The 14,505-nt window shown below is 46.9% G+C and overlaps 1 protein-coding gene across 2 annotated transcripts in view; it reads right to left on the minus strand.

The window, feature by feature from the left end:
- Positions 1-12,807, minus strand: part of DOCK1 (dedicator of cytokinesis 1) — a 272,410-nt gene extending 259,603 nt beyond the window's left edge. For both annotated transcript variants that reach the window (XM_042817852.1, XM_042817851.1), the window contains exon 1: positions 12,675-12,807. In XM_042817852.1, coding sequence (XP_042673786.1) covers positions 12,675-12,720 — 46 coding nt within the window. In that variant the 5' untranslated portion in view covers positions 12,721-12,807. The remainder of the gene's footprint in view (positions 1-12,674) is intronic.
- Positions 12,808-14,505: the final 1,698 nt, after the last annotated feature.

Genomic DNA, 14,505 nt, shown 5'->3' on the forward strand with positions numbered 1-14,505 from the left:
AGCGAGCTTAATGTCACGGCTATATTTTAATAGTCATTTCCATGGACTGTAAAAATCAAGTTCAACACAATAAAACTTCTATCACACTACTGAGGAAACAGTTAGCAAAAAAATGGCCCCTGCAAGACACTATTCACTGCAATACAGAGCTGATGATGCAGAGCCAAGAGCCTGCAGCAAGGCGACAGCGGGGCGATGGGAAGAACTTCCATTTCCTACTGCTCTTCCTCCCCTGTATTTCTCCCAGGAAAAAAAAGAAAAAAACAAAATCAAGATTCCTGTTTTGTGCTCTCAGGAAAGCTTGTAGACAGGGGAAGGGAGGAAGAGGGCATTTTAAGATTTTAACACATCAAACCTTACTCAATTTGTTTCTGCTTGCCATCACCTTGTCTCTTGGCCCTTCAAGCTGCCTCCAACAGCAAAAACTATAAAAGCAGGGATCCACAGGCAAATAATCCCTGAGGAGCTTGTTCTGCTTTCTTAGAAATAGCAGCCAGAGAGAAGAATTACCTGCTAAGAGCTGTAGTTTGATCCACAAACACCTCTTTTCCGCAACAGCAAGGCTACTGCAGAAATAGGAAACGTGTGGCACTTCCCCCTGAAACTGCATCTCATGCACACAGGAATGAATGCAAAAATGCAACCAAGGACACTAATCAAACAGCACTGAATGCATTAGAAGAGCGGCATTTTGCAAAAACAGGGAAAAATTGTTTTTCTCTAAACCAATAAGAAACCACATGACTCATGCAGCTTTCAGAAAAGCAAGAGAACTGGCTTGGCAGCTAATGCTAACAAAGAGTTTCTGTCTGATTCACTCGGGGCTTTGGGGGCCAGGCTCTGGGCTCAGCCCCATCTGGAGCACCACACTGCTTCTAGCTCACACTGATGGATGATCGTGCTGCAAGAAGCGGGGAGAAGAAAACTGATATAGGATTCCTGTTCTTTAAGAGCTGTGAATCACATTTTACTCTCTCCATAAATCAAACACACATATCTCCTGGACGGACAAAACAGCAGAGGAATAACAGAATAATCTGCTTGCACAACTAGAACTCCCCACCTCTCTAATCAATAGGATCCTCGATTTACATCTGTAAAGCACAGGCTAATTTGATTGCTCTTAAACCTTTTCTAGCCAAGTACAAGTTGATCTAGCCCAATTCCATCTCAAGTGAGATGATGGCACAGAGCCACACGCCTGGGCAGGTCAGAAGCAGCTCCCAGCCCACACACCTGGGAAGCCCCAGGCTCCAGCAGCACCAGCCTGCACCTGGAACCTTAGGGTCAAGAGGAAAACTCAGTGATACTCAGCACTTGTTTTTCACTTGCTGCCGGGAAGGTTTTTAGCAGGTGCTCAGAAGGCAGCAGGAAGATGCCCTCCTTTGTGAGAGGTCACACTGGTAAGTGGCACTTTGAGGACCAGAGCAGCCTTTCGATGGCCACCCACCAACATTCCCAATTACATCCCAAAAGACATTGATTAAATGCGTGCTACTACAGCCACATTCACTCCCTGGGCACCTAGCCTCCATTTTGTCCAGGGTTCAGCAAGAGCCAGCACAGTCACTGGAGACACCAGCAAGACTCTCAGGTCAACCTGCAGTAGAGAAGCATGCAATGAATGCATCAATGCTCGCCGTTATTCCAACCAGCTGCTATAAGAAAAGAGCAGACTATTCTGGCTTTCTTTTTGGCACATTGTGTCCCCAGCACCCTTCCAGCTACTGGCTCCCTTTGCTAGGAACACACTGTACAGCTGCCAGCAGTGCCAATGGCCAACGCTGGCTGAAGGACAACCATCTCACTCTGATGGTTTCCAAAGCAGCCTAGAAACACTGAATCTGCTCAAATGATGGAATTCAGCAAGCTCCAACTGTCACTGCACCTTTGTAGTGAACTAGACTGCAAACGCCCTTCATAATCACTTTCCCTTACAATTCTTGGGTCTGAGTAAAAATACTCCACCCATCTAATAACTTTTAATTAGACCAGCTCCAATTTCTCATCTTTTCAACTTATTAATCAGTTTCATGATCCCTACCTCAACACAAAGCTATCTGAGCACAAACAAACCACAAGAAATACGGCTAGCTGCTCCTATATTCGACACGTATCCATGCCCAAGGAAAAAGTCTTTTCTTCCTACAAAAATCAGCATACATTTGCTCCAACTAATCCTGGTGGGAATATCTCACCCAATGCTTGGACCACTCACAGTGGGACTCACCCAGCTCACTGGCCACAGGCAGTGAAATAAATGCAAACATTAAAGAAGCATGCAGGTACTGTTATACAAGCACAACACATGGACTCCCAACCTTAGAGCAGTATCTTGATATATGAACAGTTCCCAGATCATGCCTTGATTATAAGAACTTACAAAGTCATCCCAGTGCTTTAGATATTCAGTTCCTAATAATTGAAATCTCCCTCTCATGTCCACCTTCACGTGCTCCAGCTGCAGAAGTTCAGAGTGCTTTCTGCATTTGCTCAGGTGAGTCACCAATCTGAACCATTTAAATCACAGTTACCACAGCTCTGTAAATAGAGGCCTCCTTTGCACCAAGTTATTGATAAAAATCTGCTCATAAATCATTTCAAGAATACTTGCAACTGGAAACTCAAACAAGCTGAACCCACACAAAACTTCTAAAAATGTAAACAATATCACAACTGAGTAATTCTCCTTACTCTGCTTTAGAATGTGCTTATCTGGCTATATCCAAGTCCCTGCCTTTATTTATTTAATAAATAAGACTCATCACACAGAGCTCAGAGCAAGTCACTTCAGGCACTCCTCGAAGCCTCACTGGCTCCTCAAAGACGTTTCCTTCTGATTAAAAGGCTGCTAATGAAAAACCCTCTGTAAGCTGCAGCAAAAGGACTCAGAGCCACCAGAGCATGCATTACCTGCACCAGCACCCCAGGAGTGAGGCTCGAGGATGGACTGACTGTATCAGACCAGAGTCCAAAAACCCAGAGCCACAACCACAGAAGCAGCCCCCTAACCTCTCCCAAACTGCTCTTGAGTTCTTAGCACAGCAGTGACCCGCATTGAAGCCACCCAGTCTAAAGTAACTGCAGATGTTATGCCACCCACAGCAATGTCTTTTTTTTTTTAATCCCTGTAGACTCTTAGTTGCAGTAAAACCCATAAGAACAAAAGCCAACAAACAAACAAAATGTAATATTAAATACCATAAGAATATTTGGCTCTCCATCAAAACTCCCGGATTGTTGTTTATCCCTTTGAATCACACACGATGGAAAGTACTGCCTCGGAAATACCTCCATGCCACACAAATATCTGCTCTCTGCTCCCACCAGAGTACCTCAGTAGCAGAAAATTCTGGAAGAAGAGCCTTCACTTACTGCTCCCCCCCTCCCGTGCTCTGTCACATCTCTGAGCTCGCTCGACAAAGGAGCAAATTCCCACAAACACAGCAGCTGTCAAAGCCTTACAACAATGCTGAGTCGGTCCTGGGCACGCTGCTCCCATCACCTGGGAAGTGGGAGAACACCAGGTCTGTCTGTGCCTGGTGAACAGTGAGCAGTGTCAGAAGAGACACATGTAGAGCAAAAACTTGACCGAAGTCACACACGGACAGAAGATGGGCTGTCAGCAGCAAAAGGCATCCCTGACAAGCCCAGAGTTGGCTGCTGCACACTGCAGCCAGCACAGCAGCTCTTACTGGAGGCAGAAGCCCAGATATGTCCAAAACTAAACTAAAAACAGAAAGACACAACGCTTTCATTTACACTGTGCTTTACGTCAACTTACTCATAGCAGTAAGTGTTTCTGCTGTAAGACTTAGTCTCTGCACTGGAAATCTGAGAGACTGGTCCACAGAAATAAAACAGTCAATTTTAAAAGGGAGATAGAAATGATCTCAGGTCTGTTCCATCTACATTTCCTAGTGAAAGAAGCACTGGCAAGGCTGGGAACCAACAGGGAAGACAACCAACATCTAGTAATGATAATATGAAACATTAGCAGGGGCTCTGCTGGCACAGCGATTCCACCTCCGCCTGCTGTGACAAAGCAAAAAAAGTGACAAGAGTTTACAGCTGGCTACTGGAACAGAAGCAAACAGCTCCATTGCATTTGCCATTTTTCCCCCCAGCTATAAATCTTGAAGGATAAACACTTTTCCCCATCAACGACAAGGGTGAAGCAGGAAGGAAGGAATCTCAGCAAGGGCAACAAGGCAGACAATGCCTGCGTGCAGAAAACTGGCTACAGAAAAATAAGAGATACAGACAAAAAGATAGGAAACCATTCAAAGAAGCATACCATATTAAAAACATCATATATACTATCACTTCTTTGTGTGAGCAGAAGATGAGCAGGTTCTCATGTGTTGCTGTGTACCACAAGTCCATTTTGCTCAGTCTCAGCACTGTGCTGCAAAGGGCTGAACACCAGGCAGCACCACCTCATAGCACAGAGCAAACTACAGACCTGAAATAAGCATCACTGTCTATAGGTTTGGGTTGCAAATGAGAGCGCATCCTACAGGCTTGAACATAAGCACTGCTCTTCAGAGCTCTGAATCACAAGCGAGCCAGAGACTGCATGAAACAGCAAAAATGGTAATGTTCTCCATTCTGACCACAAATAACTAAGAAAAAAAAATAGAGAAATCAAGAGGACAAGCTTGTCCAATCTCCTATTTGGGGAAACAGCCTAAGGTTTAGTCAAGAGAAAGCTTAAAGGATCACCCATGCCTTTATCTATAACCTTCCTGACCTAAACAATATGCTCAATCGTATTTCTACTTAGTCATCAAAACCATAGCACAACCTCCCCTTCAGAGGACAGCATTTGTAAGACATTCCCAGTAACCACCTCAATCAGCTGCAGCCATTTCAGGGTCACGATCTGTACACTGGAGTCATATGCACAGCACATTTTTGAAAGCATGCGTACTTTTAAATTGTTCACCATCTGTGTCAGGACTTGGAAACTCAAATATCATCAGCTACTTCCATCTGGCTCAGTGCTGAGATATTTCCTGTCCCAAAGTCCACTACAGGAATACTTTTTACATTACCATTTGCTTTCATTTCACTTGGTTTCTGATACACCAAATGCTACACGCACACCAAGCTGGAGCAGAGACAACTTAATTCCCCAATAAAAGCACCCAGCCGCACTCCCTGAGCCCACTGTGTGCTGCCAACATCTCTGCCTGCAGACCAGCTGCCACAATGATGGCTGTGTTACAGGCTGAAGCATCAGCTGGGAGGCAGGCAGGCGTGCTGCTAGAAAGACAGGTACCAACTGAGCTGCCTTCCACTTAGCCCCATTAGCCTACTAAGGTATTCCAAGCACCGTCATCAGCACCAAGAGGCAACTTATTTCTTTTTCAATTACTAAGTTTTTTTTATAATTATTATCCCAGAAATCAGAGAAAACCTCTACAACCATGCGTTCTCAGTCTGGGCAAGCTCAGCACCCTTCCCTGGCAGCTGGGCAGTCCCAGGGCTCAGCCACGCTCCCCAGCATGCGCTACCGTATTATTTAGGACTTCAAATCTATGCTGTCAGTACCTCTGTGCTTTGTTTGGAGAAGAAGGAAGATGCACACAGAGCATTTCCGCGCTGTGAGGGGCTCAGGTGCCCTGCAGCACTCGGTCTCTCTGCATGCTGTTGTCTGTATGCTCCTCACCTCCCACCTGTGCTTTCAGACATCACACATCCAAGTGGTTCAGGAGCCATGTGCCGTGCAGCTCTGCTGGCAATCGATGAGCAATTTACCATCTCCAGCACTGGGTCCATTACCAGAGGAGAACAATACAGTTTGCTGCTGCCAGCACACAGCATTTCCCCAGCACTCCTACTTCATGCTCCTCACGAGGGCAGCTTCATGTGGGATCCGATCAAGGTCTCTCCAAGCTCAATTAAGTTGTGAAGCTGTACAAAACAGAGAGCCCAGAAGCCAAGGTCCTACAAGCACACACTGATCACATACACCTTCCCTTTCTTCCTGTCCCTAAATTACAGAGCAAAACTCCTCAGCTTTCTCACTTGTTTCTTCTTCTGGGTAACACAAAGACTTTTTGCTATTCCAGCTCCTTTCGGTGAAATTGGTTACAAGAAGCCTCTGAAAATGATGTATAAAAAGGTCTGTACTAAAATAACACAAACAGTACCCTAAACAAAGCAGCACTGCTAGGAAATACTATACCACGTTAGGAAAAAAGGGCAAGCGTGGTGGCCAATAGTTACTCCAGTTATCCATCTGTTTCTTTTGTTATGTGTGTGGTTATATAATTACACATAATAGTTCTCACTGTAATTATTTCAGTTTAGTTACAAAGCTATATGGAGCAGAAAAATATTTCGAGAGATAGTACATATTTTGCTGATAAAACTGAAATTCCATAACTGCTGCTACTTGCGTTACAAGTCTTTACATCAATAATCACATTCAATGTACAAATTACATAAACATGAGAAGACTGATGATGCTATAAATGTATGTATTTTCGCCACTACAGCCCAAAAACATAGATCAAGTTTTACAACCACAAATGTCATCTTTCTGAACATTCTTTAGATTTAGATAGAGTACCGTTTCCACTTCCCTCCAAGCTCAAAAAAGCATTTCAGTAGCTCATTAAGGAATATATTAAGAAAAAACAAAACCCTACAGTCAGAATACTGCCAGGATCCACCACAGGCCAGAAAGCAAAATTAAGCATCGTCAAGTTTGCAGAAAAGATTCACTTCTCCTCCAGTTCATAACCAATGGCCCACCTCCGTACCAAGGAGTCCTCTACAGGAGACCATCCTTCGGAACTGAGGTCAGCCATCCTTGCACGTTTTGTAAAAGCTTCAGCTTTGCAGGGAGTGCAAACATGAGGCTGATATTGCTAATGGAGCAAGTGCTTTCCAACTGGGTTAGCACTGGTTCCTCAATGGAGCTTCAATTCATCCATCTAAGGTAAGCTTCCAGCTATTTATCTTCAGTTAGACACATCTACAGGCATTTACTTAACAAGACATAATGGATTTCAGTCCTAGAGGACCACTATAGGGTTAGAAAAGGCATACCCTGTATGTGTTCCACAGACCTCCACATGAGACAACTTCCAGAAACACAAGTATTTCCCAAAAATGCTTAAAACTGTAGTTGCAAGCAGAGGGACAAGCTCCCTGAAGATGCTGCTTCGGCTTTAAATTGCATTCAGTTTACTTCCCCCCTTCCTGAAAGTTTTGCCCATGCATAAACGAAAATGTATTTACTTTACACCAAAAAATGCAAAATAATAATAATAATCTAAACCAAACAGTCATTGCAAGGAACAGACAAACAGGAAAACCAAAGAAACCAACAGGGCAGGTACTACTTCCTTCTGTAAAACCTTTAACCAGGACCTCATCCTACTGTTACTTCCATACCTGTGTATGATGTGAAGCATAAAACCTCACTGTAACAAAATTCCCCCTTCTCTTCTCTCTTCTAGGAACAGGAGTGTTAATTCCTAGTGGATAAACTCTCAAAGCAATCCATAACTCAGGAGAGTTCAGCCAATGCTCAGCATCACGCCTGCAAGCAGCTGGAAGTCAGTGATGCGCTGCTCCATCCCAACAGCCTACAGCAGAGCCATAGCAGAGAGCTACACGGGTATTTTCCAGCACTGAAGTACAGCACATTTTTAAAAGCTCTTGTAAAAACTCCAAGAACCTTTCAGATCAGAGACAACACACACGAAAGGTCTGGGGTAGTTTACTGCCCCTATAAAGTAGCACTGCTCATTTAACTGATCCCACTGCAAACCCTAAAGGCTTTTCACCTGCAGCTGTGAAGCACAGAAATGATTAGCAATAAAGACAAACAGCTGAAGCTCACAACTGTCACAAGGTCTTTTCATTAGGCTGAAGTAGAGGCTGGTACCTCTCTTATCCCTGGATATTTAAAATGAGGGCCAAAAGCCAAGGTGCTACAGCTAAAAATAAATGCAGCACAAATAGTGACCGCACACATGGAATGCACGCAGATTTCGTAACATCCTATGCGAGAAAATGAATAAGGAAAAAACATATTTCTGCTAAAGCCCTTCTCAAAACAATACCTGTTTGCAACTGTGCCAATGGCAGCTCCCTTAGGAGTGAGTACATGTGGCCATGGCACACAGGAGGGCATGCTGTCTCCAAGAGGCTGAATCTGAATGTGCTTCCTCAGAATAGTAATGCACTGATAAATACATGAGCAAATACAGCACATGCACATTTTTACTCTTTTGGTTCTGGACATCATAGCACAGCACTGCTGTAATAAATTCACGGTGCACAGAACGGCCTCAGAAAGACTCCAAATTCACTCACAGAACAGCATTGCTAAGATGCATCTTCATTAACTTCCTAAAATCCTTTCCTATGTTAAGGCAGGCGTACAAAAGCAAAGACCACCAACTCTTCATGAAGAACAGAGGGAGCCTCCAATGCCCCAGACACCACACCAGCAACCCACAAATACTGGATTCGTGGAAAACCTGAAATCTGTTCTCAGCATTTGAGGTCCTTCCTTGCACAGCAGAAATGACCTGTATGAGTTTCAAATGGCATTATTCTTATTAAATTCCTGTCCACCCTTCCAAAGCACCATTTAAGGGAGCAATTGAAGCTGCACATCACAGCCTTCATAAACTATTTTACCAACTAACTATATAGTCCTCCTTTAGAAATAAAAAAATATTTTTGTGTATTTGGTTTGAATATACTATATATACGCCTTTTGAAAAGCTATCCCAAGCCCTGGGAGGCACTACAGCACCTGGCCTGGAAATATGGCAAGTCCATCCTATTTCAAAGCATCCCACATCAGGCAGGTTATCATTTCCCTGTTGTGATAAACAAACCAAACTGACCAGTAACAAGGAAAAACACAAGTCCCAAGTGGGGCAGCTTGCAATAAAATTGGTTTCCTTCCTGGGTTGGTTTGTTGTTGTTACAGTTGCTTGTTTTTAAAAAGCATGCATGGAAACACAAATCTCACCCAGAACACTGCTTATCTGGGCAGCTGGAAGGTGCTGATTGAGGACTGAGAACTGCAGACACCTCCTCAAGCACCTGCACTACCCTCTCTACCTGGGGAAAACCCAGGTAAGCACAGGAGTGCATCAACAGAACATATACAGTCACAGATAAATTACTTAAGAAATGCTGGTATCCTTGATATATTTAACATTATCAATGGCCTACTACCTGACATTGCACTTCCAGGCATCAGGTGCCATTCTAAAGTAATATATTCAGTACAGCTCCATGTACACTTACCTAGCCCCTTCTTCATCACCACATTCATAAGACTTGCCTAAAGTTAAGAGCCTACACTAAGCACTACTCCCAGCAACAACAGCATTATCCTGCTTTTTGTCATTCATTAGGAGTAGCAGACAGAAGTACAGTCAGCATCCTGAAAATTAACAGGGTCTGAAGGAGAGCAGACCACCAGGAAGCTCTCCTTTCCCATCTGAGGCCAACAGACTCACTGTTTCTCTGTTTACAAGAAAGATTCAACTGTCATAGTGGTGGTCTCATGCCTCCTTATCTGCTCTTAAAAAAACATTAAAGGTATTTTTGGCACAACTTTGGAAGCAACTGCAGTAGCCCCAGTTCTACCTCTTACTGCAGCTTGTGGAACAAAGGAAAAGGGCTCAACAACTGCAGAAGGCACAGAATCATTAAGGTTGGATAAGACTTCCAGGATGCTCTAGTCCACCTGTCGATCCATCCCCACCATGCCCATTAACCATGTCCCCAGGTGCCACGTCTCCAGAGCTCCTGAAAACCCCAAGGGACAGTGACCCCACCAGCTCCCTGCACAGACACTGTGTGCCATTACCTGACTGCTCTTTCTGAATTTTTCCTGATATTTAGCCTGAATGCCCAAGGGCATTTGGAAATTAACCAAACCATGTTTGTATATCTCAGAAGTGCTATTTAGGTTGACTTCCTAAAGCATCTCGTTGCACCTCACCTTCATTGCCATAAGCAAGAACATTTTCACCTCCAACTACAAGCATGAAACAGGAGCCTGATCAGCTGTGCTCCGCAGGTAGGCAGCAGATACACACAGCTCCTGGACTTTCTGATGGGTGCATGGCTTTCTAAGCCGCACCACACAAGCTGCCTCCATTCCCAAGCATGCCACATCCCAACAATGAGATGAGAGCCTGAACACAGAGCTGCAACGACAAAGGAGAAGGATGAGTGGCCTCAGGAGCGCAGGAAAGCTGCTGTAATTCAGCTGTTCACTTTCCTCTTTCAGATGGCTCCCTACACGATCATCTCATAGTCCCTCATGCTATTCCATCCCCACCCGTTCCTCATCCCGCCTCCCCACACTCTGAGCCCCACCAGGAAGCAGAGCTGAGTCACGCTCACGGCTGCCCTCTGAGATAAGTTTCACGCGCTGCTCCCCGCGTGGATCCTGGGCATGCAGTAGCTGCTGGGAACCCAGCACTGTGAGATGGGGTAGCTGAGCAGAAAGAGGGTTTCCTGAAACATCTGCACCCAATCTCTCTGTAATTTACTGCCAGTGCACCGAAGTCAGCAGCCTTTGGGAGTTGAGGTGTTAAGAAAAGTTAGTTGTGCACAGGAATACGCTAATCTAATAGGGGGAAAAAAAACCCACTATATATGCATTACATATAAACACATGGCTTTTATATACACACACACTTCTGTGCTCCCACAAGGTAAGCAGCATAACCCACAGCCAATGACACCCTCCTGCTGATCGCTGCATCTGCTTCAGCACAGTGCCCACACACTCCGTCAGTTCAGCCCTGCAGAGACGGATGGCAACTCCATTAGCAGCCCTGCTTGGAGGACGCAGGTGTTGCTGGTTTGCTGTCACACAATACGGTTCTGCTGTCACTCTCCAGCACGGGCCATGGCAAATAGTTGGGAAGACAACGTTCTTTTATTAGGATGTTCACCTTAACAGTGTGTTCTCCACTGCTGCTCCGGGACTACACGACTTCCGCATTGATTCACTGCAACCTGGAAGCTTCACAACCAGTAATGAAACAGAACACCAGAAGCCTTGCAGGGTACCTAAGTCCCCATTTTTAACTACACAAGGACATATAAAATATGTTTACCAAGCAGAACATGAATCTCCATCAGGAGGAAATTCAGCAGTGCAGAAAAGAGTCTGTCCTCTCCAAAACCTGCATTCAGCAGCATAACAGAGGATAGCAGCACCCAATTAACTCTAAATCCCATTTAATCTCCTTGCAACTGTCTCTTCTCAACTCTCACACCCCATAGTTCGTCAGAGTATTTCTCTGACACTGCAGATCATCCCACTCAGCTAACTCGAAGGAAAAACAGAACAGAAAGAAAGAAATCATCATAGAAATAGCAAAGCTATTACCAAAATATGACAAAACTCCTAAGAGCAGCAGACAAACAAGAAGTGCAGAATGAGCTTCTGCTGAGGGCTCTGAGCCTTTTCAAGAGTTACGGCTTCAGCACACTCCCAACACAAAAGTGCCTGTGCCTGTGCTTTATGAAACAAATCAAAGACTTTTTAAAATTATACCTAAGTTCACTCTCTACAAATGCAGTTCCCCACACGGGATACCCAGAGCTTCCATCTCAACTGCCTCCACAATTCCTTGTCCTCTTGGAGCAAAGCAGCTCCAGGACATCACTCTCCAAAAAGCACCTCCAACATGAGACCCTGCAACCTAGCGCGTGCCCTCCGGTGTCCTCAGGTTTCCAACACCAGCTCACACTGCGTGGTGACAGATCTATTCCAGCAGTTCAGAGGCACAGCACTGAGCACATGCCACAGGCTTGGATACCATACCCTTATTTTCGAGGGATGTACAGGCAGAATTTTAAAGTAATTCCTAAAATTCACTTGTGTTCTGTTTAATCCCACGCATTCCCTTCTTCCTGTTCCAGTTGTTACACAAGGCTTAGCAGTGTGTACACACAACCGATCTCAGGATCCAGATGCAACAACTGCGGGGGAAAACACTGCATTTCTTATTTCCAAATGGAACACGAAGGTTTATTATCCCCTTCCCCGCGACAAACGCTCTCGCTCGTGCCGGTTTTCTCCTCCTCAACCCCTACAAAACGCTTCCAATCCCAACGAAACACTGCCAGCACCGCGCCGGGCCTCCCGCAGCGCTGCTCCGTCAGCCCGAGAACAATCCGCCTCTGTGCCGGGGGACGGAAACAGCCCAGGGAGACATGGATCCTCGGGCAGCAGTGGGGAAACCCCGGCACATCGACAAGGGCACGGGGCGAAGCCGGGAAAAGAAACCCACGTACAAATAACTTTAAGCAGGAGAAAGTGGTGCTGAGAGCCGGGGTGGAGCGGGGGGGCGAAGGGGTGAGGAGGAGAGGAGAAAGAACACAAAGCTGCAACTTTCTGCTCGAGGATGTGACTCGAGCGCAGGTCGAGCCGCGCTCCCGCATGAACTCCTCAACTCCACCGGCCGGGAACGGCGGCCGAGAGCCGGGAGAGCGGCCTTGCGAAGCAGCCGTGCGGCTCCTCGCTCGCCCCGCCGGGCCCAGTGCAGCCCCCGGCCCGGAGCAGAGCGGCCCGGCGGACGTGCGGGGATCCCCGCGTACTTCGCGGAGCGCCGCAGCGCAACAGGCGGGCGCGGGGCCCGAGGGGAGGCAGGGAGGATCCTCACCTACGCCGTATTTCTCCTCCCTTTTGGTGGGAACCCAACGGGTCATGGCGCTGAGGCGGCCGGAGCGGGCGGGGATGCGAGAACCCCGCTCCTACGCCGCCATTTTCCAACCGCGGGACGGGAAAAGTTTCTACCGACGGTAGTCATGTGGTGCGGGCGGAGCCAGCGGCCGGCCGGGGGGAGCCGGCCCGGGGCAGCCCCGGGACAGCGGGACGAGCCCCGCCTTCGGGAACCGGGGGACGCCGAGAGCGCTGCTCCCGGCCAGGACTGGGCCACGCGGCCCCACCACGGAAAACCCGGCGGCTCCCGGGCTGACCGCGTCCCGGCCTCGCTCTGCAGGAAACTCTGTCCCGCTCAGAACCGGCTCCGTAGAAAAGCAGCGCGCTCCCCTTTATTCCGCGGTCAGAAAGTGGGAGCGGCCCGGGCTGCTTCCGAACTCTTCGTAAGTCCGGTGAAGCGTTGGTTACTTTGGTTCCTGCTGTATTTTCGAACCGCGGAGCCCCGCAGGATTTGAGCCTGGTTGCTGCCCGCAGGAGCGGCACTAACGCGGGGCTGGCGCTCGAAGCACGGCGGGCTGTGTTGGGAAAGCACCATTTCCGGGTAAATCCTCAGTTCTGAAGACAAAACACCGCCTAAATAGTGACCTGCTCCAAACCCAGCCTCTCCTGGCCGAATAGAACCATCACAGTCCGAGAACACCTCTAGATCCCCAAGCCCTACCCAGTCGTCGTTCGCCCGGCCCCCCCCCCCCCCCCCCCCCCCCTGTCCATCAATGCCACATTTTCAAGGTACCAGATCACCTCTAGAGACGGGGACTTCACCATGTGGAATGTTTTGATTGCAGAAGAACCAATAAAAATAGTCGTTCTGATCCTGATCTTCAACTTCTTGACCAAAGTTCTTTACTATGAGAGTGGTGAGGTGCTGGAACAGCTGCCCAGAGAAGCTGTGATGCCCCGTCCATCTCTGGAGGTGTTCAAGACCAGGTTGGATGGGGCTCTGGGCAGCCTGGGCTGCTATGAAATGTGGAGGTTGGTGGCCCTGCATGTGGCAGGGGGTTGGAGATTCATGATCTTTAAGGTTCCTTCCATCCCGAGCCATTTTGAGATCCTTGCACTCCCAGAGAACCTCAGCCTCAGGAAGCATCTCACTAGCTATCACATCAGATTGCTCCTCTGTTGGAGAAGCTCCGTGCAACACATGTAAGAATGCACATAGATCATACCTGAATGTCTTTGCCCTGCTCTTCTTGTCAAGTATCACTGGACATGTAGGGAGTCACTTTCTACAACAGCACTCATTATCGCCAGGTTTGGGGATCAAGTATTCAGCTCCAGCATCTAAAGGAGGCTACACCTTGTTCTATGAACCTTCCCTTTTCCCATCCTTGTGATCAGTTCCCCAGGTCACTACCTACCTACAAATTCAAACTAATCTGAATTTCATTGCTCTTGTCCTGCTGAACCCAAGGGCTGCTGTGATAGATCCAACCTCTGCACCTTCCCACGTTATGTCCTGGAGTGAGGAGATCAAAAGATTCTCAAAGTCAGCTGCCTGGCTTATCATCTTTACCTGCATTAATGAGTAAATGATTAGAGTCTTACCAAAGACAACTTACAACAGAGCTCTTTGGTTTAACAGGTTTATTTTTCAGAAGATAAATCAAAGTGAGTTAATTGAAATAACAGGCATACTTGTCCTGTCGCTACAGTCATCTTTGTAACTTCAGGAAAGCAAAAAGGGAGTGAAATGGAAAAGCAGGGGAGGTTTAGATTGGATATCAGGAAGAATTTCTTCATAGAAAGAATTGGGTTTTGGAACAGGCTGCCCA

The sequence above is a fragment of the Centrocercus urophasianus genome, unplaced genomic scaffold (genome assembly GCF_019232065.1).
Source record: "Centrocercus urophasianus isolate 14NV4802_14NV808 unplaced genomic scaffold, USGS_Curo_1.0 seq_17, whole genome shotgun sequence".
NCBI lineage: Eukaryota > Metazoa > Chordata > Aves > Galliformes > Phasianidae > Centrocercus > Centrocercus urophasianus.